The following is a 27440-nucleotide window of genomic DNA, read 5'->3' on the forward strand; positions in this document are numbered from 1 at the left end:
TGCCTAATACCCAGTTTGGATTTCGTGCCAGTCACTCTACAATTCACCAAATCCATAGATTGACATATACGATCGCTTCAGCATTTTAAAACAAGCAATATTGTACTGGCTTATTTCATAATGTCGCACAAGCGTTTGATATATTTGGCCCAGTGGTCTACTTTACAAACTGAAAAAATATTTCCAGTCCGTATATGTATCCCTTAAAATAAAACTATACTTCCAAGACAGAAAATTTATAGTCAGAAAAATTTGTGCTTATTCACCTTGCTTTTCTTACACGTTACTAGCTACTTTTGTTGACGATACAGCTATATTAAGTTGTCACAAAAATATAAGCGACGCGGCTCACTATTTACAACTACGATAAAAATCTGTGAGACATGGTTAAGGAATAAAAATAAATCCAGTCACGTTACCTTTGCTCTCCGTCATGAAACTGTCCTGCTGCAATACTCAACAACACAGTTATCACTACTCCAAATGAGACAAAATATCTTGGTTTAATACCAGACAAATGTCTAACCTGGGGACCTCACATCAAAGAATAAATTAAAAAATTAAATATTATTATATTGCATCTTTTCTGCCGGATTCTTAAATCCAAGCTGCCACTCAAAACTAAATTACTTATACATAAGTCAATAATACGACCAATATGGGCTTATGGAATTCAAATATGGAAACCTGCCAAGCCTTCAACAATAAGACCAATACATGCGTTCCCAAATATAACACTACGAATGGTCACAAATGCCCCAGAGGGTACCAAACGTTACTGGAATAGCGACCTACTAATATAAAATAAAAAACTTAATAACATAACCGCACTTTACATATAGAGTTGTTACCAATGGATGGCTTCCCTTTCAAGGCATTTAAGCTTTGTAATATAACTTAGAAAAAAAACTTACTGTACATATTTTTGTATAGGTTGTTTTTTTGTAAAGTAAAAAAAACAATTTTTTTGGTGTCTGCTAAAGTTGTTTAAATGATATTGTATTGTTAACAAGTTTATAATTATAAATTAATACAATTTTTTAAGTATTAAATACTTTCATGCCATTTTGAAGAAATTCGTTTTTCAAAGTGCTTATAATTTCTGAATTCTTTTTTTTTACTAACATCATATAAATGTATAAAGCTTAATCTGTATAATGAGTTACATTACATTATAATTATGGTTTTTTCCATTTAGATCGAAGTCTTTCACAATAAAAACTTACGGGGACGGTAGTTTGTTCTGGTAGAGATACGAGAGTACTTATTTATTAGCGTATAATTAGCTATTGCTCATTTTCACACCGTAAGTGGAACTGTATTAAATTATGGTTCAATATTATAATATAATAATAATGCCAATTGTCACTTTTATTCTATTAAAACCATTTGCTACTATTACAGAAATAAAAAAAATTTTTTATGAACAAAAATCTAAGTATTCATTTTACTTCGAATGTTAACACAAGAAAATTTAATGACTGCTATAACATGCTATTGATACAGTGAATGCATTATTTAACAATCAGTTCTGTTTTCGGTTTATTCGATTTTAACCATAATGGGATTTGTAATTTTCTACTTTTGACCAACTAAAGTACCAACCACATACGTTATAAAAATGATAGATATATTAATCGAGTAGGTTAGTTTACGGGGAAAATATTATCGTGACTTTAGACTAGAAAAAATCTTGACAAAACCACTACGGTAAATTTACGATCAATCGGTATAATTTGGCAAAAAATGTCATAAACAATATTATTACAAACCAATAACTCAGTACATAATAAACAATACATAGACTCAAATTATTCTTGTATTCAATGGTCAAAATATATTATTGTATTCAATAAAATAATTATATTACACTCGGTTTATATTTATTTAAATTATAATTTTATAATTGTGAATGTTGTTATTATATTTAACATTTTCCTGATTGTTTTAGTCTAAACATTCGGACTTCTATCTGTAAATATTAAACTAATCGTAAACTTACCCTACACTAAGTGTAAACATAAGCCCCAATTGTGGAAACACTGTCTTTATGAACAATTCAATTTTTTCATCGAGTTGCATTTCAATACCCGTTTGCGTTTTTTTAACATTATCTGTGCGATTCCCTGTTAATATGGTAGACATCTGACAGTTTATTTTATTTAGTTCGTTTTTCATTTTTGACAAATTCTCCATGAAACTTTTCATTTTTATAAATAACTGTTCCTCAAGGCACACGTTCTCATTTTTGTTATAAAAGTTTGTCCCATAGAAATTTGTTATTTCAATAAAACTATTGAACATGGTTAGGATTTTCGAAATATACATATTTGTGTTCAGAGGAGATAACATTTGAAAATATAAATTAGCGGCTTTCATGTACTGTATAACTGGATCGCTTTTTTTGACTGATATCACAAAGGATTCGACAAAGACATATTTTACCTCAGGTATCATTCCCAAATTATAGATTTCTGATAAAGACGTGTAGTATAAAAATAAGTCATTTAATATTTCAACAAAGTAAGCGCTCATCAGGTTGTAGACGAGACGAATTTTATTGTTAATATTGTGCTTGTCGACTTCAGAGGCGAACAGATTTTTAACACTGTATTCCGTATTACCCCTAATAATCTTCAAGTGATGCAAATAAAGTGCCCAGCCAGGCTCTTTTAGTATCATTTTTATTTGGTGAACTCGAGATTTAGAGTCGGTAATTTCATTTAAAACGGTAGCTTTTGATTCCGTTTTGAAACCCAGGAGTAAGTAATCCATTTCTAAAAACTCTTTTATTGCGTTTTTAATCAAAGGGTATATAATGCCCATTTTATCGACATGGCTGATCGCCTTGAAATATATTTCGTTAAGTTTTACGTCGACCGTGCTTAACTTGGAATCGCCAAATTTTTCTTTTAAAAGCGCCGCTGGACCACAGAAGTTTTTGAAAAAATTGATAGCGATTATTTCTAATCTGCAGAATTCCATTATAATTTTGTCTAATTTGTAATTAATAACAACGTCAGCTCCAACATTAGGTAAGCTGAACGGTTCGTACAAGTTACTAAATTCTTCCAGGATATCGAAAAAGGCGGTTTTTAACTTGGTTTCCCTAGTTAAGAAACTGAAAAAACGATAGCGCACCTTGCATGCGCGACACAAAGGTTTCCGGGTTGAATAGCTCCATAAACTTTTGCAGACATTCCTGTTGAATGGAAGAGTCCATAAACGTGCATGCTGTGCCAAGTCTGTATAAATATGTTTGATATATTAGAAAATCAATAGTGTACTGGCAACTCAGTAAAAGTTGGACTTGTCGAACTTTAAGAACTGCGCTTTGGACTGTTATCTTGATTGGTCCTGCGGTATCGTCCCCAAGCACTTCGTTTATTTTGTACCTTCCACTGACGTCGACGATTTCCAGCGGAGGCAAACCACGCCATCCCGGATAACTCAGAAGTTCGGTCATCTGGGTTACGGTGGGTTCCGCAATCGAATCAAATACCATACTGCTGCATAGTACAAGAATCATCAAACCGCTTAAAAAGCGTTGATTTAGCATTTTTATATTTTGCAAAAATTTAAATCTCGAGTAACTACGAACTTTGAACGAATCACTGAGAACCGAACAATCCGGATAGTTATCTAGGTATGAAAAATGATTGTACGTGTTGGACTAGTTTTAGACCTTTACGCATATTATCGCGAATGTGTATAATGAATATATTTTGTACACAAAAACAGTCAAAGTAAACACAAACGGTATGTTTGAACAATTCGACTGCTACTCCACCTCCTCATCGCCACCTATGACCACCACCACCGACCGTATTAGATTATCGTGTCATGCTGCTTCAACAATTGCCTCTGTATCGATTGTTTTTATTTTCAACGCACCGTTTGTTTTTAGATTTTATGGAACATTTATTTTTCCTTCGACTCCTCTCTTATATTGAACCACCTTTTAGTTAAATTTCACATACAGTGTGAAAATGAGCAATAGCTTAATCAAGCTAATAAATAAGTACTCTGATGTCCTGTGTCCCTACCAGAATAACCTACCATCTCCGTAGGTTTTTATTGTTAATGACTTTTATAAAAAGAGTCTAGTAATAATATTTTTTTAATTTATTGGTTTCCTTTTTTTTTTTTAATAAGTCACTAAATGAGAAAACTGATTGTTTTGAACTTCTTTACTTGATATCCTTTTAGATGCTTTCCACTGATTTCAGAAATTACACAGATTTTACAGTTTCCTCGAATGTACAGAAATACAGCTATTATAAGCTGATAAACCGTATGATACTTCATTATTATGTACTTTATAATCTTATATACGTACAATTCATCATCACAAAACTGTGCCTCAACCCTATTATGCTCTGTCCCCACTATGCCCCAAACAAACTGTACTGGCTTTTTCCTATGGGAACTACCTATTTAATTACAATCGGTCTCCAGATATCTTAATAATTTTCAAACAACTCTTCCAGAGTCGAAAAATGATTTTCAGGAATCTCTAAATATTTTATCGAATTTCTTGTTCCTATATAAGCTGTTTCACACATACATATATCACAAAGAATTGTATACCTTCCATCTTAACTCAATAAACAATCAAAGAATTCTTTATGACAGTTCATGAGAGTCTCTAAAAATTGATTACAATATTGTTGTTCCGTTAAACCATATCATTACTATCTACGGTAACCACATAATATCTAATTAAGCTTGTATTAGGCACTTGTTGTGTTGCATACCCACTTTAGTGAGTTAACAGAGTTAACACGGCACATTATCTGAGTTTGTGAATCAATCATGAAGGTACCTTTTCTGTTTTGTTATACACTGGCATAGAATTTTTGGGTTGATTAAACTGTTGATGATATTGTTTTTTTAATTATACCGACTGATTGCATTGTTGACACATAAAAAGACAATATAATATTAGAATAACATTTATAATAATTGAACATAATAACATTCTTTTACCATTTAAATTCAACAATTATTTCGGTCTATTCAGTATTTAGTTTCGATGCGATAGTTGAGAAGGCCACTTATACATTAATAATTTTCTGATTTAAAGTTCTGTATAATAATATATTTAACATTTTGACTTATTTGGTACTAATAATATTAGGAATATTTGGAATATTGGATAATTATTTTATACAACGCTAACCTACATTTTTTTTTTGCAAGTGAGATATTTTATCCGGCTCTATTGTTTTTAAGAAACATGAACGTTCTGTTATTTTACAAATAACATCGCCTTTTGCGCCATACTTTAATAAAACTGTTTCGATATAGTATGGATAACACTTGTTAAATAATGTATATAATATATCTTTAAATTTTATTCGACACAGAATGCTTAACAAATTAATTAATTGTTAATGTTTTTTTAAAAAAACGGTCCTACTTAAACTATGGGTTATAATAAGGACACAATAGATTTCTAGTTGGAAGAACTAAGTAAATAATTGGACCAACTAAATGTTTACAGGAACAAATTTGTATTTAGTTATTACAACTATAAATTAACTGTACAGAGATCTTTATAGAGATCACAAAGTATATCTTTTGCCCAATATATTTTGTTATTTGGACGGGTTTTTTCATAAGAAACTTATTCATCAATGACTTTCTGACTTGAGGCTCTTTATAATAATATAATTAACTTTTTTACTTATTTGGTACTAATAATATTAGGAATATTTGGAATATTGAACAATTATTTTTTACAACGCTAACCAAAATTGTTTTTTTGCTTGCGAATTATTTATTTAGCGCTAGTGTTTTTTAGACACATGAACGTTCTGTTGTTATACAAATAACATTGCCTTTTGCGCAATACTTTAATAAAACTGTATCAATATAGTATAAATAACATTTGTTAAAAATGTATATTATATTCATTTAAATTTTATTCGACACATAATGTTTTTCCAATTTAATTAATTGTAAATGTTTTTAAAAACAACGGTCCTACTTAAACTATGGGTTAATTTAGGGACACGATAAATTTCTAGTTGGAAGAACTAAATAATAAATTGGCCTAACTTAATGTTTACAGGAACAAATTTTTATTTAATTATTTCGTTTACAAATTTTGTTTTACCCCTAATCCCTATAATAACCAAACTTTTAGTTGGACCCAGTTTTTATTAAGCCAGTCCAACTAGAAATGTTTTGTACCTTTATATTAACTATAGTTTTAGCTGGACCAACTTTGTATTTTTGGAAGGCATTATTATTTACTTAAATTTATAGAGATCACAAAGTACATCCTTTGCCCAATATATTTTGTTATTTGGACGGGTTTTTTCATAAGAAACTTATTCATCAATGACTTTCTGACTTGAGGCTTTGTATAATAATATATTTAACATTTTGATTTATTTAAATTGAATAATATCAGAAATATTTGAAATATTAAATAATACAACGCTAACCAAAGTTGTTTGTTTTGCTAGCGAAATATTTTTCCGGCTTTAGGGTTTTTTAGAAAATCATCAAAGCGTTTATTTGAAAGTGATTTTATCCGAGAGGACTAGTACAGTATAGTAAAGGCATAATGGAATAAAAGCATAGAGGGTACGGATAAGTCACAGGTCTACAGGAATTATTATAAATGAAAGTGATAAATCGGAATAATTATTTCTTTAACTGTACATTTGAAAGGTTTTTCTCATGTATTCGCTCGTTCGTGTCTCTTGAGGGTACTGTTACGCAGCGTCCTACGTGAGCGAACTCAATGCGAACGCGGTGCGGCGCGACGCGACGCGAAAATATCAAACAGTTGTCTACCCTGGAAGTGTCCTACGTGACCGAATACACGCGAAAGTTAGCGCGGCGCGTTGTGGCGCGAAGCGAACGCGATCAAACAGTTTGATATTTTCCTGCGATCTGAACGCGATTTGTGCACAGAATGGACAAAAGCATAAGGGTCACTTTCAATGTAAACAAAAAAGCTGATTATGAACTCTCGGTCGCCGGAAGACCGCCGCGCACGTAGGACAGTGTACCGCTTTGCGATGCGCTGCGTTGGATCGCTCGAATTTTCGCGTCGCGTCGTGCCGCATCGCGTTCGCATTGAGTTCGCTCAGGTAGGACGCTGCGTTATAGGCAAAATATCTATCATAAACAGTACATTTGTGTGGTCTATCACCTGTATAAACAAGCTTGTGGGTTTTCAGGGTAGATCTTTTGCTCAAAGTTTTGTCACAAACTGTACATTTGAAAGGCTTCATGCCGGAATGCACGCGCTTATGTCTTCCCAATGTAGATTTATATGAAAAAGATCTCGAGCAGACATCACATCTAAAACGGATTTTGTCTACTGAAGTATTCGCATTACTACTGATGTCTGGATTTTTAATTGTTGTTTTTCGATGTGGGAGCTTAAATTTAATTTACAGCTATTAGATTTCGCAAAATGATGGGCGATAATTCTTTTTGTAGTGAGCCTCTTTTGACTCATATTACACTGAAACGACTTGGACTTATTTGAAATTGTCTTTGTATTTTTATCTGTTTTGTGCTTAGTCATAATATTGTAGCGCTTTGTATCGTCTATATTTGATGTTTTGACCTCTTTGTTGGAATGGCCCATAATATGAAGACTAAAAAAATTATGAGTTATATTAAATTAATATCATTATTACTGCTCGAAAATTCATGGATATTACTTCAAATAATATTTTTTTATGTAAATTTGCATTTGATATATTTTTATAAAAGTATAGACTTAATAATTTATATTATTAAATTGAAGGACCTAATTAACAAAAATTAATGTTAAATAATATTTTTTATATATTCAATTAAACATGTAAAATAGTAAAACCTATTAAAAAAATCAGTAATGTAAAACGCGTGAAACATCAATTACTTCAAAAATAGTGATGTAAGACTGGTTATCGACCATTCAACATATTTAGTACATTATTCTCAATTAAAAAAACTAATGGGATGTATACATTTTTATTCATGATTCAAAAGTCGATATTAAAATGAGTAGTTTGAAAGAGGGTTATAACATAACAATTTGTGAAAAATTAAGGTCACATTATATGAAGAAAATAAAATAAATTATTAATTAATCCCAGTGAGATATTGAATAATCCGTAATAAAAAAATTACCTGAATTATAATTATATTTATTTCCAGATGATTAATGAGTAAAGTAAATAAAATCAATCTTAATTATGATAAAAATGTTATATAAAATCAATAACAATGATTTAAATTACTTTTGCAATATTGATCATTATCCTTATAACAACTAACAAGTTTGAAACTAAAAATTTGTTATTTCAAAAAGTTTTGCACACTTTAATAATTATAAATTTGATGAATTAGAATTTTAAATTAACATCTTAGATTACATTTCAGGATATTTTTTTAATTGGTGGAATAGACGGTTAACTACAATGCGATTGTTTTAATAAAGTTGTTTGGTATTATATATATAGTGGGTACGTAAGCAAACTGGTTGCTTAATATTCAATTTACAAATTATGTATGGTGTAGTTAATGGTCTATTTACGTGTTTTGATGTCATAAAATATTTACGAAAGTACCCAAATATTTTAGCCGGCAATTAAAATTTTAAAGTCGGCATCTTCATTTTGACACCCCCCCTTGCATATTTCTTAGCACCGGCCCTGAGTAGTATGGAGGTGAATTAATAGAGATAGTGAATTATAGTTATGATATTAGAGATACTAGTTTGCAGGACATTATAACAAATCTTGACTCTCGTTGTAATAAATGTAATTTCAAAAATTCTCATAAAATCGTTTAAAGTTTATCTTGTTCAAAATCATTCAGCGTAGTTATAAAACAAATCCAATCGTTACTAAGAATAAAAAATACCGATATTTTAAAATAAGGTTGTATAATTGTATAATTGTATAGGCAATACGTGCTTAAAATTTAATTTTTAGGTATAGGGTACATATTATTAGAGTTGAAAGTCTCTCTATAATTATTAATGCGGAAAGCAAAAAGAGGTTTCTTGTCAAATTTTCCAATATTTATTTCGTGCTATATTTTAATTCTCGATTTATTTTTGAACAACTTAAGACCTTACATATCTTTATAGCTAAAAAAATAGTATCACGTTGTGCTCTATCACTGGATTGCCACCAATAACCTAACCTAACCTAACCCACCCTCCACATATTAAAGCACCGTTTTTTTTCTCTGTATAAATATATAATTATTACACTATTTGTTAATTATGCTTCGTAGCACAGATTGTAAATAGTATTTAAATAAAAAATGACACTATTATTGCTTGTTGAAGTAGCGAATAGGAATATTATTCCACATATTTTTGCGTTTTTCTCGAAATCGAAAACTTTGCCGAAATGAGGTCACAATTGTGTTGCTGTTTTTAGACATAATAATTTTTTTTTTTATATCTGTTGAAAAGAAATCCGTGTAACAACATATTTGTACACCGTATAATAACATAAATAATTGTTGCAATCATGTTTTCCCATATTTTTTGCCATATTTTACATTAGTAATTAAAAAAGTTTAGTTACAGATTTTTGAAATAATGGAATATGTTATAGCATTTTTTTAGAAATATTTCCATTCTGATTTCTAGACCATAAGTACAATTTGATAAAGAAAAAGTATCTAACCGTTCTAGGGGGAAGGGTTTATAATGTTTTTTTTTAAATCAAGTTATAACGATACACCTAACTCTAATTATTATTCTTAAAATAACTAACAAGTTTGAAACTTGTTGCATTTGATATATTTTTATAAAAGTATAGACTTAATAATTTATATTATTAAATTGAAGGACCTAATTAACAAAAATTAATGTTAAATAATATTTTTTATATATTCAATTAAACATGTAAAATAGTAAAACCTATTAAAAAAATCAGTAATGTAAAACGCGTGAAACATCAATTACTTCAAAAATAGTGATGTAAGACTGGTTATCGACCATTCAACATATTTAGTACATTATTCTCAATTAAAAAAACTAATGGGATGTATACATTTTTATTCATGATTCAAAAGTCGATATTAAAATGAGTAGTTTGAAAGAGGGTTATAACATAACAATTTGTGAAAAATTAAGGTCACATTATATGAAGAAAATAAAATAAATTATTAATTAATCCCAGTGAGATATTGAATAATTTTTGTTTTAATTTTAATTTTTGTTAATTAGGTCCTTCAATTTAATAATATAAATTATAATAAAAAAATTACCTGAATTATAATTATATTTATTTCCAGATGATTAATGAGTAAAGTAAATAAAATCAATCTTAATTATGATAAAAATGTTATATAAAATCAATAACAATGATTTAAATTACTTTTGCAATATTGATCATTATCCTTATAACAACTAACAAGTTTGAAACTAAAAATTTGTTATTTCAAAAAGTTTTGCACACTTTAATAATTATAAATTTGATGAATTAGAATTTTAAATTAACATCTTAGATTACATTTCAGGATATTTTTTTAATTGGTGGAATAGACGGTTAACTACAATGCGATTGTTTTAATAAAGTTGTTTGGTATTATATATATAGTGGGTACGTAAGCAAACTGGTTGCTTAATATTCAATTTACAAATTATGTATGGTGTAGTTAATGGTCTATTTTCACTATATTTCATACAAATGATAGTTAGCTTACGCTGATTCATGGGCTAATATCAAAGTATTTATTAAATATTTAAGCAATAATTCTTTTAAAAATAATAATATTTTATAATGAGTAAATAACGTAAAAATATTGAAACTATTTCACAGCCCATTTCGCATTTAGTAATACACTTAAACTATTGAAATATTAGAACTTATTAGAGAAATATCATTTGACCAGTTTATGAAATTAATTTATTTTGATTAAGTAATGGGATTTTTTATACACCGAAACGTGAAAAATGTTACATTATTAAGCATTAATATTACATTTGTTTTAACAGATACTATGAGACCATTATTTTACCACAATTAACTAAAAAATATAACGATCTACAAAAATATCATAAACATATGGGGGCTCCCATTTAAGTTTGAAAAGTCGATAACATGTATTCGCGAACTACTTAAAGTAAAATGTTGAATTTAAGTGTTAAATGTGTATAAAATTACACCTACCAACATGCCACTTTCAATCTGGGTGTGATAAAATACAAATTAAACGCTATATAAATTAATTTATTATATACTTATTAAGAATGAGCTAGAAAAATATTCATTAAACAAGATAGTTTGCCAATTATTTATTTTAAAAAAATATTATATGTATATTTTATAAATATTACTAACTACATTATCGATTCGATACGTTTATTCATTATTTGAGATTGGATTTACCCCGTTCAGATTTATGATATAACTTTTACACTAGATTTCAACCACATTTGTTAAAGATTTAACTTAATGTTAATTATATTTAACAATTAGTTAGTGAAAATTGGGTTTTATCGAGATTTGTTAGCGTTAATACGTTGTTAAAACGTTTGTTAATTTAATCAGCCAAAATCAGCTTGTTAAATCCGAATTCAAGCGACTGTGGTGCGATCTACCTGAGATGCAAAATATTCCATCGATGCCCGGAAAAAACAATTGTGACTACGGACCATAGTCATAGAGGGGAGGTTGTAAATTAATGATAAGGATCGTTTAAGGAGTTTTCACGTCTGTCATTGTATAGAAGGAGATTCTTAAACTAATATGCTCTAAAGTAATTTGCTAGATACTATTTAAGGCTTATGAACGAATGATAGGAAATCGACATAGAATGATGGCAAAAATATTTATTATGTTTTAAGTAAAGATGACTTCCTCAATTTAAATTTGAAACTAATTATTCTTTGTTTAAAAAATTTTAAATATTTATCCTATATCTTTTTTTTTTGTTTGTATATTATGTTACGAATCAGGAATACCCTCTATTTTTATTTTACCTAGCTTGGTATATGAGATTCACAGCAATTTATCAAGTAGATTTTATGCTTTGTTATTTACTTTTAATAGGCTCATATTCGTTAAAGTAGCACATGTTTTTATCATCGTAAAGAAATATAAAAAAATATGATTTTTTATACGAAAATGTTGTGTTTATCTGCGATTTGGGTCAAAGCTTTAACCAAATCTAATCGGAGTACTACATGCATATTTTATTGTATCTACTAAACGTATTGTAATTAACGACTGAGTCAACTGTTGTTTAATGTACAAATGGGAAAAACACGTAAATAGACCATTAACTACACCATACATAATTTGTAAATTGAATATTAAGCAACCAGTTTGCTTACGTACCCACTATATATATAATACCAAACAACTTTATTAAAACAATCGCATTGTAGTTAACCGTCTATTCCACCAATTAAAAAAATATCCTGAAATGTAATCTAAGATGTTAATTTAAAATTCTAATTCATCAAATTTATAATTATTAAAGTGTGCAAAACTTTTTGAAATAACAAATTTTTAGTTTCAAACTTGTTAGTTGTTATAAGGATAATGATCAATATTGCAAAAGTAATTTAAATCATTGTTATTGATTTTATATAACATTTTTATCATAATTAAGATTGATTTTATTTACTTTACTCATTAATCATCTGGAAATAAATATAATTATAATTCAGGTAATTTTTTTATTACGGATTATTCAATATCTCACTGGGATTAATTAATAATTTATTTTATTTTCTTCATATAATGTGACCTTAATTTTTCACAAATTGTTATGTTATAACCCTCTTTCAAACTACTCATTTTAATATCGACTTTTGAATCATGAATAAAAATGTATACATCCCATTAGTTTTTTTAATTGAGAATAATGTACTAAATATGTTGAATGGTCGATAACCAGTCTTACATCACTATTTTTGAAGTAATTGATGTTTCACGCGTTTTACATTACTGATTTTTTTAATAGGTTTTACTATTTTACATGTTTAATTGAATATATAAAAAATATTATTTAACATTAATTTTTGTTAATTAGGTCCTTCAATTTAATAATATAAATTATTAAGTCTATACTTTTATAAAAATATATCAAATGCAACAAGTTTCAAACTTGTTAGTTATTTTAAGAATAATAATTAGAGTTAGGTGTATCGTTATAACTTGATTTAAAAAAAAACATTATAAACCCTTCCCCCTAGAACGGTTAGATACTTTTTCTTTATCAAATTGTACTTATGGTCTAGAAATCAGAATGGAAATATTTCTAAAAAAATGCTATAACATATTCCATTATTTCAAAAATCTGTAACTAAACTTTTTTAATTACTAATGTAAAATATGGCAAAAAATATGGGAAAACATGATTGCAACAATTATTTATGTTATTATACGGTGTACAAATATGTTGTTACACGGATTTCTTTTCAACAGATATAAAAAAAAAAATTATTATGTCTAAAAACAGCAACACAATTGTGACCTCATTTCGGCAAAGTTTTCGATTTCGAGAAAAACGCAAAAATATGTGGAATAATATTCCTATTCGCTACTTCAACAAGCAATAATAGTGTCATTTTTTATTTAAATACTATTTACAATCTGTGCTACGAAGCATAATTAACAAATAGTGTAATAATTATATATTTATACAGAGAAAAAAAAACGGTGCTTTAATATGTGGAGGGTGGGTTAGGTTAGGTTAGGTTATTGGTGGCAATCCAGTGATAGAGCACAACGTGATACTATTTTTTTAGCTATAAAGATATGTAAGGTCTTAAGTTGTTCAAAAATAAATCGAGAATTAAAATATAGCACGAAATAAATATTGGAAAATTTGACAAGAAACCTCTTTTTGCTTTCCGCATTAATAATTATAGAGAGACTTTCAACTCTAATAATATGTACCCTATACCTAAAAATTAAATTTTAAGCACGTATTGCCTATACAATTATACAATTATACAACCTTATTTTAAAATATCGGTATTTTTTATTCTTAGTAACGATTGGATTTGTTTTATAACTACGCTGAATGATTTTGAACAAGATAAACTTTAAACGATTTTATGAGAATTTTTGAAATTACATTTATTACAACGAGAGTCAAGATTTGTTATAATGTCCTGCAAACTAGTATCTCTAATATCATAACTATAATTCACTATCTCTATTAATTCACCTCCATACTACTCAGGGCCGGTGCTAAGAAATATGCAAGGGGGGGTGTCAAAATGAAGATGCCGACTTTAAAATTTTAATTGCCGGCTAAAATATTTGGGTACTTTCGTAAATATTTTATGACATTTTGTGACTTGATTTTTAAAATGTTTTTGGAGCATAGAAATATTTTAGGCAGCTAACAAATTTATTTATTACTTCATTTTCAGTTCTCAGTCACCAATACTAAAACAATTTGAGCCCTACTTTAAAAGCATTATTTTAAAAATGTTTGAATTTATTTAACATAATTATAACGTATTGCAGTTGAAACTGCAATTTAACCGAGATATAATCCAAATAGCCTTATTTTAAATAATTTTATAAAAAATAATGAAATTGTATTCAAAATTATTATTAAAATCTTTGAAATAAAAACAAAAGTGTATTTTTTTATGAGTTATTATCTTAATACAATTTTATTTATATTTTAGTTAGGTACACTATTTAAAAATAATGCTCATGTCTACTCCCTGCTCGCTATATATATAGTATAGTAGGATATTATAGTAGGTAATATCCCACCGCAACGATAGTAATAAAGAAGAAACAAGACATAGTGAAGTAGTACCAAGGAACTCTCATAGGCCTTAAAAATCTGGCTTAATGATTTATTCTAAAGTCGTATCCATCTCATACCTTTTGTTCAAAATTTACTGGGGCAGGCTCAAAAGGATTGTTAGCAGCTCCTTGGTGTTTAATATTCATTCTCTAACCATATATATATATATATATATATGGTTAGAGTATAATGTTAATGGTTAATGGTTAATGAATATATTAGATTACACACATTTATAACCAATACTTATTATTTTACACGCGCACACGGGACAAGCAAAAATAAAACTGTTAACTCTTTGCCTGCAGACTTAATACTATGGGTTATGTGATATGTCTAAAACAGAAGAGTAGGTTTTTTTTTATAGTAGGGAATCTTTTAGAATTTTAAAACTAAAATAAAAATATATTCTTGTAGAGGGATAGAATGTTTGTTTACAATAGACCAATAGGTCCCATGGCCGAACATCGTTTGATATAATAATATACACCACAGTTATTATAACCAAATAATAATACTTCTGCTAAAATCGGGAATAACCGAAAATGCATTGTTTTTTTTTTACTAAAAACTAAAATTATATTTTCGTATGGTCGTCCGTATGCCGACTATTCACTATTCGTCGCTAGATTCCAATAAAAATTATGTACCTACCTACTTTTATAAAATAAAAATAATAAATATGTTATTTGTATAATTTTATGGGGGATATAATATTTACCGACTTTTTGTTCGGAATGTGCCGACTAGATTACTTGAGTTTTCCGAGTGGGGGGGTGTCAAACCCCCCCACACCCCCCTCTAAGTCCTGCCCTGATACTACTCCACAATCCCTCCATAATTCTTAATGACGTCAGCACAGTGAGACAAAACGTGACGGACAAATTTTAAGAATAAGATTGCCAAAAGACATATCCATGACTAAAAACAACAACAGAATAACTGTCTTAAAAATATTTTATTTGTTTTAATTATTTGATGTGTACTCGTACTATATCCGTCGCTTTTCCTATAGTTTTTAGGAAAATGGTATGCCATTTCGTATGTACTCGATGCTTAGCATATGATTTTCACACACAGTTGATCACAAATGTGACAGATTATTTAGCTAATTCCAATTACGACTATATGTTTGGATCATTGGAAGCCAAATCAAGTTTACCATCCAAAATGACTTATACCGGTCTTAATATTGATTATCCAAGTACGTGAAATTTGAAAATTTAATTGTTAAAATTCGCATACTTGAAAAACTTTTCAACACACTTTTGTATAAAAAATATAGATATTAAAAATTACTACCAATATATTTTAACCATTCGTGAGAATAAATCACACAACTTAAACATTTTAATATATTTGTTTTATTCATCATGATTTGACAGATTTCTATAAATATTTTTGTGAATTCGTACATCGTGATGCTCCCGATGTACCAACAATTCCTTATTATTAAAAATTAATGATTTAAGAGTAGTATGTTTTGGCCGTATCGAATCTTGTTATCATAGTCTTGTTATCACAGTCTTGTTATCATAGTCTTGTTATCACAGTCTTGTTATCACAGTCTTGTTATCACAGTCTTGTTATCACAGTCTTGTTATCACAGTCTTGTTATCACGAACTTGTTATCACGAACCTGTTATCACAGCCTTGTTATCACAGTCTTGTTATCACAGTCTTGTTATCACAGTCTTGTTATCACAGTTTTGTTATCACAGTCTTGTTATCACGAACCTGTTATCACAGTCTTGTTATCACAGTCTTGTTATCACAGTCTTGTTATCACAGTCTTGTTATCACGAACTTGGTATCACGATCTTGGTATCACGAACTTGTTATCACGATCTTGTTATCACGAACCTGTTATCACGATCTTGGTATCACGCTGTTATCACGCATGTGGCAGGTCACTACTGTGTCCGTCGAGCGGTGACGCTATACTAGCGCGGTTCCGCTGGTATCACTACTGGTATCACATGCGCGCGCGCGCGCACACACACACACACACACACACACACACACACACACACACACTGGCGACACTAAGTGAACACGGTGACGGAACCGCGCTAGTATAGCATCAACGCTCGACGGAAACAGTAGTGCACTGTCACAGCGACAATGGGCGGAAAGGGGAAAGGTATACGCATGAGCAGCAGCAGCAGCAGCAGCAGCAGACGTAAGCGGACGTGTGAAGAACCGAAAACGAAACTCTTGGCGGTCAAAGCGATTACGATAAGTTTTAAGGAGAGAAAATTCTTACACATAGGATGCGCGTGGACGGAGACGGGATATGCTCCGGCAGCGATGATTGTGTGTTCCAATGGATTTATGACCTTGAGCTTAAATCAAATCGTCGGACTGGTAACGGGTATTAATGATCTCGCGCGGTTCGTGGGCAGCAATCAACGCGCGGCGTTCCACGTACAACCGCCGGACGGCATTATCATTAAAAAAACCAGATGTTTTTCAAAGTCATACCTGATCATCAACGACGCGCACACCCGCCTTACGCTGACCGAAGAAAATTTGTTAACGTTGGAGTGGAATCGCGAATCAATCGTACGGGCACTTGATGATAACGCGAAAATATGTACAGCCCTGACGGAGCAATACGGCACGATGAAGAATGCGATGACGGTGGAAGTGATAAATCGATACGCGACAATGTCGGTCGATGAGGTGTACACCGCAATGATGAATCATCCTGTACACGGATTCCCGCCGCGAGAACCAAGTTATTACAAAGAAATCGCGGTCATAGAGTACAAACGGCTGTGCGACGAAATATGGGGAGAAAATGTTAATACGATGATGATGACGTCTAACTCACAATGGAATTTAGCAGAGTTACTTGACGGTTACACAGATAAGTAAGTAAAAAAAAAAAAAAAACAAAAAAAATTAACCTATTGATTATATTGTAGTATATATAGTAATTATAACAGGAACGACGTGGTGGAGGAGGAGGAGAAGACGAGTACTACACCAGTAATCAAGTCAGACGGTGTGAGCATTGCTTCACCACCACCACCACCACCACCACCGTGCGATAGTGTGGATGACCTGACGGTCGAAACCTGATAAGGGTATTTCCCGTTAGGCCGTGTACAATGATAACACAAAGAAAATGGAGGGACGAAATAACCACACACCATATATAAACGAACACGCTGAACCATTTAATCACATTCACACGCATACAACAAAAACAAAATGCATTACAGATATACACCACCATCGCCGCCAAATTCGCCGACACCGTTTAGTACCAATTGGGTGCAGAACGTCGACGACGATGATGACGACGACGACGGGTCGCCAGTGATAATACCGATGAGCGTAAGTCGATTTTATATTAAGGGAATAATTATATATATAAGAAGCGTATAGTAAAAAAAAAAAAATGTGAAACAGGTGGTAGACGCTGCAGCAGCGGAAGCGGTGAGTCATATACAGCTGCGAATAGAGAGGGTGTTCTCGCTGACCGACGTAGTGGGTAAGTACATCAACCTTGGTGTGTGTGTGTATAAAACTAAATTGACCAATTACATTATCACCAGATCTAACGATGTCTTCGGAGGAGGAGGAGTGCAGTTCGTCATCCACGTCGAGTGTGATGGAGCTACCCGTCAGCGACACGGAGAGCACAGTCGAAGAAGAGACTGAAAGTAGTAGTGCCGACGATGATGACGACACTGACTACGACGACGACGAAGACGACGACGACGACGAAGAAGAAGAAGAAGAAAATGACGACGACGACGCTAGCAGTAACAGCACTAAACGACGGGCGGACGGCCCTGTGCTTCGAGGGCATATAAATAAAAAAAAAAAATAAAAATTTAACAACGAAGTATGTTTTATATGACTAATAATATGTTTGTTATATCAACTTGACGTACGATAAAAATAAATGACTGTGTGTGTAATATACCTAAAAAAAAAACTGTGTATTCATTTTGTATGTTACCCGTCCAATCAATGGTTAAAAGAAAATGGATGATAACTGAGAGCAAAGAAATGAAAGGGAAAAAAAAAAAAAAAATGTTTTAATGCAATGATTATTTATTTTTAAAAAAAAAACACATACAATCATAAAGGTATATATTAAATTAAAAAAAAAACAGGTATTGTTATATCAATTGGTATTACAAAATTTTGTGCACTTCGCTAGTCAAAGCGTTATATTCAAAAATTTTATCGTGTACGATTAAACAATAAGCAGCGGTGCTATCAGCCACGTTGCTAGCCGTTTCAAAATCTATACGTAAGTCGATCGGCGCGTTCTTAACAAAATCATTCTGTTTCGAACAATCTACAACGACGATGGGGGATGTTGACTTAAACTCTGCTGCGGTGAACAACGGGTCTCCGACCGGAACGCCGTAATACGATTCTTGAAAACTCGCATACATGTTGTATAAAAACGAAAATTTATCACCGGCATAATCGATTTTTAACGTATCGTACGGATACGATTCAGAGTTGAGATATACTTTCAACGTGGTCAACCCGCATCCGTCGAACTGACTGGTGTTCGTCGCGAGTTTATTTTTCCGATCGGTCTGCAAGGCTACTATCACGTATCGCGGCTTTTCCGTGTGCGTGCTCGTCTTAACCGCCCAGGAATGTTTGTTCGACCGGGGGAGCGACGGATAAGAGAATAGCTCCCAGCTACGGAATGCGATGGATAACGGTTTTTTCGCGTCCAACGCTTTGAGCAACTGCAATCTAACAGAATCGTTTACATTGACGTGCGGCACTCTCCACGTAACGTGATCCAACACAACGCTTGCGGCTGCGGCGTTCGTTTGAAGAGCATCATTGTCGGTGCTCGCACGGTGCAAAACGAGTTCTTGTCGAGCGTTAATTATGAGTTTTCTGTGATCTTCACAAAATCCCAAGATCAACCTGAGCGGAATAACGACATCAAACTTTTTTGTTGTGTTCGCCGACCAACCAGCGTTCGCGTACCGCCCGTGTACAGCCTTCTGCATCGTTACGTACCCCTTGAGCGTGCTAGCAACGCCTGGTTGTCTCACCCGATCGATTTCGACTGAATTCAGCTCATAGCGAATCTCGTCGAACAAAAACATCAATCCGTTGGTGACGATGGACACGTCAGATGTGTCAGTAGCCGGGGTGACGACAACGGATCCCTGCAGACATAGCAGTGATTCGCTAGGGAGTGTGTAGAGGTCCTGGTGTTGAATCGCGATGCGGATCTCATCGTTGTTCGTTAGACTGTTGCTGGAGAACGGTTGATAAGTGTGAAACTCGTATTTAGTGATGCGATCGTCGAATTCGACTCGCCGAGTGATGTCCAAAACGTCGATGTCCATTGACGGTGGTTTGATTCGCGAGTTTGTAGCCGAGCGCCGATAACGTTTGCAAGCTCTGCCGTGTTAACCGGGATCGTGCCGACGGCTGAATGTACCGAACCGGACGCGCGCGTACGCTTTTAAACACCAACCCCATCGCGCACGTGTAAACGTACTGTGATTGGTTCACCGCGGAAGTCGACCAGCTTCGAGTTCTGATCGGTAATCGTGACTCGCACGCGGTCGAGACGATCCGTCGCTATTGGATAATAAATCAGATTGCGCGGTGATTCTGCGATCTGAAACCCGGGCGGGACGGATGGGAAAAAGTCATAGATCGCGCGACTACGAACACCGTTGACGAATGCGCCTGCCGCGACGTTGCATGTGATTCTTATACACGTAAGCGGATCGATGGTGATCAGACGTCTGGATCGGTGCAAAGTGTTCGCCGGCAGCTCGTCCCGCTCAAACCCCAATAGGGGGCCGACGCTGTTGGGGGCCGCGAAGCTGATGTCGCGATTGCACAGGAGTTCCGATTCAAACGTGTTGACGTTGGGATGAAGCGCGAACCGGTATTCGGGATTTAGGTTTTCGACTAGTGACTTGAGCACGCGAGCCAAGGTGGTCACCTCGTACGACCCGATGGGTACCACGACGTCGTCATAGACATCGGCTGGTAACGGCGACGGAGCGTCCGGTTTGATCAGCATTGAACCGACACCGGAGGCGACAGTGTCATCGTACATATCGATGTTGACACCGCGTTTTTGAACACTTGGCAACCGCCGTACGCGCAAAGTGTTGTTAGACGCGTCGATGTTGGGCCGGGAATTGCACGCTATGACGTCGAGCAACGCGATCTCCGCGCCGGTCCGCAACGGGATAGGGGGAAAAAACGTGCTGTCCAGCTCGCTTGCGGTACCATGAAAGGTTAACGTGAACGAGCGGTGTGCGGACGGCATTGAGCGTACAGAAACTTGAGACATAGCTGACCGCAAACGGATGTTGCGTATCGTTGCACACGGTCGTAGTTATAGTGGACGATACAACCGCTGAAATAACGCTGAAGTTCTAGCGGCGGCGGGAGGTTGCCGAACGGATCGAAAAACAAGACGGTATCGTTGCGCTTGTGGTAACAGCACCAGTGTGTACCACTTCCGGTAGAGACGTCAAGATTAACGACGCCGCACTCAAACCGCAAGGGTGTAGCCGGTAACGTGTCGCGCATAAACACACCGCGGAAATGAGATATGCCCAACTTTGTCGCGTAATTTATAATATCCACGTCGCTCAGCGCCCGCGATCTGGGCAGCGTGGTTATCAGTTTTTTGGCTGATACGGTTTGAGGTAGAATCCGGATCCGTTTCGCTTGCGGTGCAACAAATATCCACTCCCGATTTTCACCGGGGCTTTCGCGTTTTTGTTATTGCGGATGTCGTTAACCGCACGCACGATTCCCGACGCACCGCCGAGCAGTGAGCCGATCGCTGACAGGGCTGAGAGAAAAGGCACAAGCGCGAACGCGCCGCCGATTTTCGGCACGGCCAACGTGCGCGGTCGGAGAACCGGTTTTCCTCTGGCTTTCCGACGTACCTGGGTGACGGCAGATAACGCCTTCCGCGCTGCCGCAGCGACCGTTAACGGTTTCGCTTTGCGCATTGCTGCCCGTGCGACAGCTACGAGACTGCCGAAGCGCAGACCGCCTCCGGTTTTCGGTGCAGACCGCCGTCCCTTCCGTTTCCGTCGGTTGACACGAGGCATTACAGTAGTGAGCTTATAACCGCAGTGACGATAACCCGACCGATCTTGTTCGCTGACAACCTTCGTCGACGACGCACCGGTTACGTTTGGACACGGCAGTGGTCTGCGACACCGCCTTTATAATGATTTTCGAACCGCAAGAACACAAATTATCCGTTCTGCGGCTCGACGACGACGATCCAGCACCCGCTGACGGCCGCCACCGCCGTCACGGTCCCCTCCTACCCTCATCAATCAGATGTATTATCGCGGGGCCCAGTAACGTCGGCAAGACGACGGCGATGGTAAACCTTTTGACAGACGAAAACGGGCTGCGCTTCGAACACGTATACCTGTACACGAAGACACCTGATCAGCCAAAATATATAATGTTAAAGAAGGTGATGGAGGGAGTTGACGGCGCGCAAATGCACGTGTACACCGACGGGGATCATGTGCCTCCACCCGAACAAGTACAGACTAATTCGGTGTTTGTTTTTGACGATGTCGCATTTGAAAAACAAAGAAACATCGCAGAATACTTTTGCCGCGGACGCCACAACGGGATCGATAGCTTTTACCTGACGCAAACGTATGTCAAAGCGCCGAAGCACGGGATCCGGGACAACGCGTCGATGATAGTTTTGTACAAACAGGACGAGACTAACGTTCGGCACGTTTACCAGGAACACTGTCAATCCGATATGACGTTCGCTGACTTTAAATCCATGTGCTCGCAGTGTTGGAACACCGACCGGTACTCGTTTTTAACAATTGTCAAGGACTTCGATCTAAACGACGGACGTTATCGAATGGGTTTCGACGTGTATATAAAAAGGCGTGACGGCAACGCACCCGTTCAGTAAAATGTAACCATGGAATCGCCGGCTACGACGGAAGCAATTATACGTGCTAAGAAAAGCATAAAACGCAAACTAGACGAGCTGCGGCGCGGATTGACCGTGTCAACCGAATACGTGCGAACCCACGCGGCGCCGATCGTTGAACCGTTGACAAAATTAACAGCAGAGTTGTCGGCGCAGCGGACGCAAGCGCGTGACGCCCGGAGAGATGAGTCTAAAGGAGAAGAAAAAGCGGAAGAAGAATTCCGTATTACCGAAAGCAATCCGTCGTACGGCATTCATCTACAACCAGACGGAACATGGGTGATGGGTGATAAAGCAGTACGGTTCACCAAGAACCGCATAAAAGTGGGCACGTTAACCGAAACACCCTTCACGAAAGGACTCCAAGAATTGGTGTGCAGCTCCGTACCCCGCATGCAATTCATCACCGAAAGCGATCTGACCACGTATCGCAATTTTCTCATTCACACAGGATGTCATTTGATGTCGTCCGGTAGACCGAAAACGAACCGCGGATACAAGTATAAGTACATTATCAAACAGTTGTTCAACGAGAACGGACGCGACCTGACCGCAGTTCGCGCCGCGGCCAAGACGGGTGACGGGATTACGCGGTTGACGGTTACGGGGAAGGACAAAGAATATGTTTACTGGGACGACGCCAACGAAATAGTCGAACGTCTCGCTTTGCTCAGAGCCGCGCAAGCCGCGGGAAATACCGCCGTACACAACGAAATTATCGCGTGCGAGGAGGAACTCAGGGAAATAGGTGTGATCCGCTGACGATGATGACCGTTCGCGAGCACATCGCAACCGAACTACACAGACCGGCTATCCGACGGTTTGCCAGACGGGTCGTGCGCGCCGACGGCAAAGACGATTTGTGGCAAGCCGACCTCGTAGACATGAAAAAGTTTTCCAAAGTAAAAAAAAATAAAAATCACACGTTCCTCCTGACAGTTATAGACGTGTACACCAAGTACGGCTGGGCCGTACCGGTAAAAAATAAATCTGGTCCGACCGTGGCCGCTGCCCTCGAGCGCATAATCAAGACCAGCGGCAGACGATGTCGTCACCTGCACACGGATCGTGGTCTGGAATTTATCAATAAAGACACACGACGCGTGTACGAGCAGTATAATATACACCATTATCAATCGTATACGCCGCTGAAGGCGAGCGTTTGCGAACGTTGGAACAGAACGCTTAAAGAAAAGATGTGGAAAGCGTTTACAGCGCACGGCAACCACGAATGGGTGCCGCTCGTTGATGATCTAGTCGCCGCTTACAACACAACCGTGCACACGTCCATCCGAATGACGCCGACCGACTCGTCCCGCGAGCCCGGGAGAGTTGTTTTCTACCGGTTGCCGAAACCGGCGGCGGCGGCAGGCGGCAAACCTAAATTCGCCGTGGGCGATGCCGTACGCTTGAGCAAACATAAAACAGTATTTGATAAGGGTTATGCGCAAAATTGGTCAAACGAAATTTTCATCGTGTCCGGGTACGACGGTCAACGCCTACAGTTTATACAGTGCGCGATAAGAGCGGCGCGCCGGTTAACGGAACGTTCTACGCGCAAGAGATGAACCGGACGCGTTATCCCACCACGTATTTAATAGAAAAAATTGTTCGGAGGAAGGGGGACAAGCAGTTCGTGAAATACGTCGGGTTGCCCGTCAAGTATAATGCTTGGATCAACCGAACGGATAGTTCAGTTTGACAATATGCTTTCAGCGGTTATTGACGTACAGTGCGTGGTCGACTCGGACCTTCACATGGTCATCAAAGAAATATGTATAGCGGACGCACAAAGAGCTACACACGTGGTGCATTGGTTGGTTCAACATCCGCCTACCTTTCGACTGTCACCGCAAAGCACCAAAGTAAACGTTTGGTTGCAAACACACTTTCACGGTATCCGCTATACAGACGGTCACATACCGTATTCGGAGTTGGCGCGCGTTCTAGGAGCCGTTAACAACCACTACACTGCTGTGTACGTCAAAGGCATACAAAAGCGGAACCTCCTTCAACGATATCTACCGAAGTGCACGGTCATCGACCTGGAAGCTTACGGATGTCCCAAGTGCCGGATGCTCCAACAACAACAACACGTATGTCCATTTCACTCGGACCGCGCTCAAAACAAAACCTGTGCGAAGGCGCAATGTTTAGCCCTCCGCGTTTGGATGGATACCAACATTGGACGGTAACGTCAAATATTGTATCAAACTTATTATTAGTATTATACTATTATGTTTTATGTAATTATATATATATATATATATATATATTTGTTGTACGAATATGAAAATTAGTATTCATCTGGTTATACGTTGAATAAATAACTCATACTTTCATCGGTTTGTAATTTATTCCGCGGCACTGTGCACGCATGCCCAAACCTGATGTTTTCCTGTACACACACACACACACACACACACACACACACACACACACACACACACACACACACACTTAACAATGTATATTTTGTACTAGCAAATATTACCGGTAAAGGGAAATTATTTTAAAAAAAAAAGTCTTGGTTTAATTTGTATTAATATTATTACAAAAAAAAAAATAATAAATAAATAAATAAAAAAGAGCTAATTATGGATATTATACATTATTTGCAAAATAAAATATAAAAAGCCAGTCATGGGTAGCAAAAAACAATAAACAAAAAAAATTAAATATAAAAAGACAGTCATGGGTAACAATTATACATTATTTACAAAATAAAACAATAAAAAATAAAATATAAAAAGACAGTCATGGGTAGCAAAAAACAATAAAAAATAAAATATAAAGAAAAAGTCATGGGTAACAAAAAACAATAAAAAAATAAAATATAAGAAATTCAGTCATGGGTAGCAAAACCAATAAAACTAAAATATAAAAAGAGATAACAAAAACAATAAAAAAAACAAAATACAAAAAGTGACAAATCCATTGTCACCGCCGCCACCGGTTAGTCACTGTCCGGTTCATCGTCTGGGATGCGATAATGACCCCAGGGGAGTGTCAAAAACGAATTGGGTATTTGGTACCGTTTGTCGTCTTTGTACTCCATCGCTAGTTTCGTGCACATTTCGGTGGTCAGTCTATGGCGTTTCGACCGAAACGTACACGTCTGTCTCATTACCTTGTGGTTCGGGATAACGAGACAGTCGTAGTAGTCCTGGGGGGTGATCGTCTTTTCCACGACCGCGCGTTGAATGCCTTTCAGCTTTTTTTTATTCATCGACGGTTCGACCGAATCGGAGCAGTACGACTTGCTCCGAAGGCCGATGAATAATAGGACGATGTTCCCACCAGCATCGTCCTTCATCTTCCATAAAAGCATCTTGTTGACCAAAGGCATTCCGTATGGGTTGTCCGGACTGAAGTTGCTGGTATCGTACCTGGATAAAAAAAAGTAACCCCATTAGGTTGTGTGAATGTCCGGCAAAGCGGTCCGTACATACTTGTCGATATCAGCCTTCATGTCAGCATAAAAATCGTCGGTTTCAACCCAATAAAACAGACTGTCCGTGTCTCCATAGATGACACGCGCTTTAGAGCCATATTTGGGTACCATGTACCCGTAATGGAAGTCGTACAGAATGTATTTTGACAGCTCCAGCACGGCGAAACCGGCGTATGACGGCCGGTCGTACTTGATAACCGATTTGGTCATCTGCACGGCCGCCATGGACGGGGTAAAGATCGCCACGCTGTCGAACGTGGGTTTAGCTATCAAAACACCGGCTCCTAGTCTCTGCTTGACGTTTCTCCAGCGCGTGACAATGTGCACTTTGGTTCGTTTTTCAGGGTTCTCGAGCGCCTTGCCGTAAACCGAGTTCGACATCAGTTTTGGCAAGTTGCCCTCGAACTTCGTCCTGGTCGCAGCGCGCAATCTCGTGTTCGTTTCGATGAACGGACGGATCCAAGCACGCTGCCGAAACCGAAGTGCGCTATGGATTCTCCGGAGAACCACCCCGTTGGCAACGCCTTGCTGTAAGCACCTGTAATGAGTGACGTATCTGAAACAAAAAAAAAGTCGATAAATATTCCCGTTGCCAACGCACACACACACACATTTTCCCCGTTGTTCTTACTTCTCTTTATTGATCAGGTTGGCTATGAGCTTTGGCTGTTTGCCTCCGGGTGGAACCATGTTCTCCGGAAAGAACGGTAAATCTGCTAGGCGGTCGTGGACGGCGTGCGGATATTCGAGGTCTACCTCCACAAAATAGCCGAATTCCGCATCGTCCGAAACGGTGAGGGGGTCAAAAGTGGTGAGCTCCGCGGGGGTTAAGAAATGGAACTCACCAATCGGAAGGGGGAGGCTCATCGCACAACCGTAAAGGTTATTTTCGTCTAACTGCATGATGTACGATGGCTCTTCCGTCGGGTCATAGTCCTCCATATACTTATTGTTGGCCTTTGCATAATGTTGATTGCATTGGACCAACCCCCCACGGATGTTTTTCATGACGTATTGCACCTGATCGTGCTCCGTCATGAGCTCTATTTTAACCCCTGTCATTAGCTTCATCGCATCCCAGGCTAACGAAGGGGTCGTCAGATACGCAGCTGGATCGAGTCTGTAGTGCTCAAGGATAAACTTCCGGAACGTTTCAAACACGTCGGCCAGTAAGTACACGTCGCCGCACATGTATACGTCACTATACTGGCCTAGTGTTTGACAGTTAAACGTTGACCACACGGTCTGCGCGTGGTGGTATTGTAC

General features: G+C 36.3%; 3 protein-coding genes across 3 annotated transcripts in view; 1 reads left to right on the plus strand and 2 right to left on the minus strand.

The window, feature by feature from the left end:
- The first annotated feature begins 16237 nt into the window (after positions 1–16237).
- Positions 16238–18772, plus strand: LOC126846017 (uncharacterized). Its single transcript, XM_050585104.1, has 5 exons — positions 16238–17639; positions 17715–18108; positions 18184–18265; positions 18330–18440; positions 18762–18772. The coding sequence occupies exons 2-5, from the start codon at positions 17983–17985 to the stop codon at positions 18770–18772; spliced, it is 330 nt and encodes a 109-aa protein (XP_050441061.1). The 5' UTR covers positions 16238–17639; positions 17715–17982.
- Positions 18773–18917: 145 nt separating this feature from the next.
- On the minus strand, positions 18918–20111 carry LOC126846018 (uncharacterized). The gene has a single exon (XM_050585105.1). It carries the CDS (start codon positions 20109–20111, stop codon positions 18918–18920), a length of 1194 nt encoding a protein of 397 aa, XP_050441062.1.
- A 5213-nt stretch (positions 20112–25324) lies between these two features.
- The window catches only part of LOC126846016 (uncharacterized), a 6734-nt gene continuing 4618 nt past the window's right edge, over positions 25325–27440 (minus strand). Inside the window, exons 9-11 of the mRNA XM_050585103.1 lie at positions 26806–27440; positions 26173–26730; positions 25325–26109 (exon numbers count right to left, since the gene is read on the minus strand). The exon at positions 26806–27440 is cut by the window's right edge and continues 220 nt beyond it. Of these exons, the coding sequence (XP_050441060.1) occupies positions 25677–26109; positions 26173–26730; positions 26806–27440 (1626 nt within the window). The 3' untranslated portion in view covers positions 25325–25676. The remainder of the gene's footprint in view (positions 26110–26172; positions 26731–26805) is intronic.

This window comes from Adelges cooleyi, unplaced genomic scaffold (genome assembly GCF_023614345.1).
Source record: "Adelges cooleyi isolate 19-005CV unplaced genomic scaffold, UGA_ACOO_1.1 ACOO_flye_CR_arks_rails_tigmint_CR_PRNA_814, whole genome shotgun sequence".
NCBI classification, from domain to species: domain Eukaryota; kingdom Metazoa; phylum Arthropoda; class Insecta; order Hemiptera; family Adelgidae; genus Adelges; species Adelges cooleyi.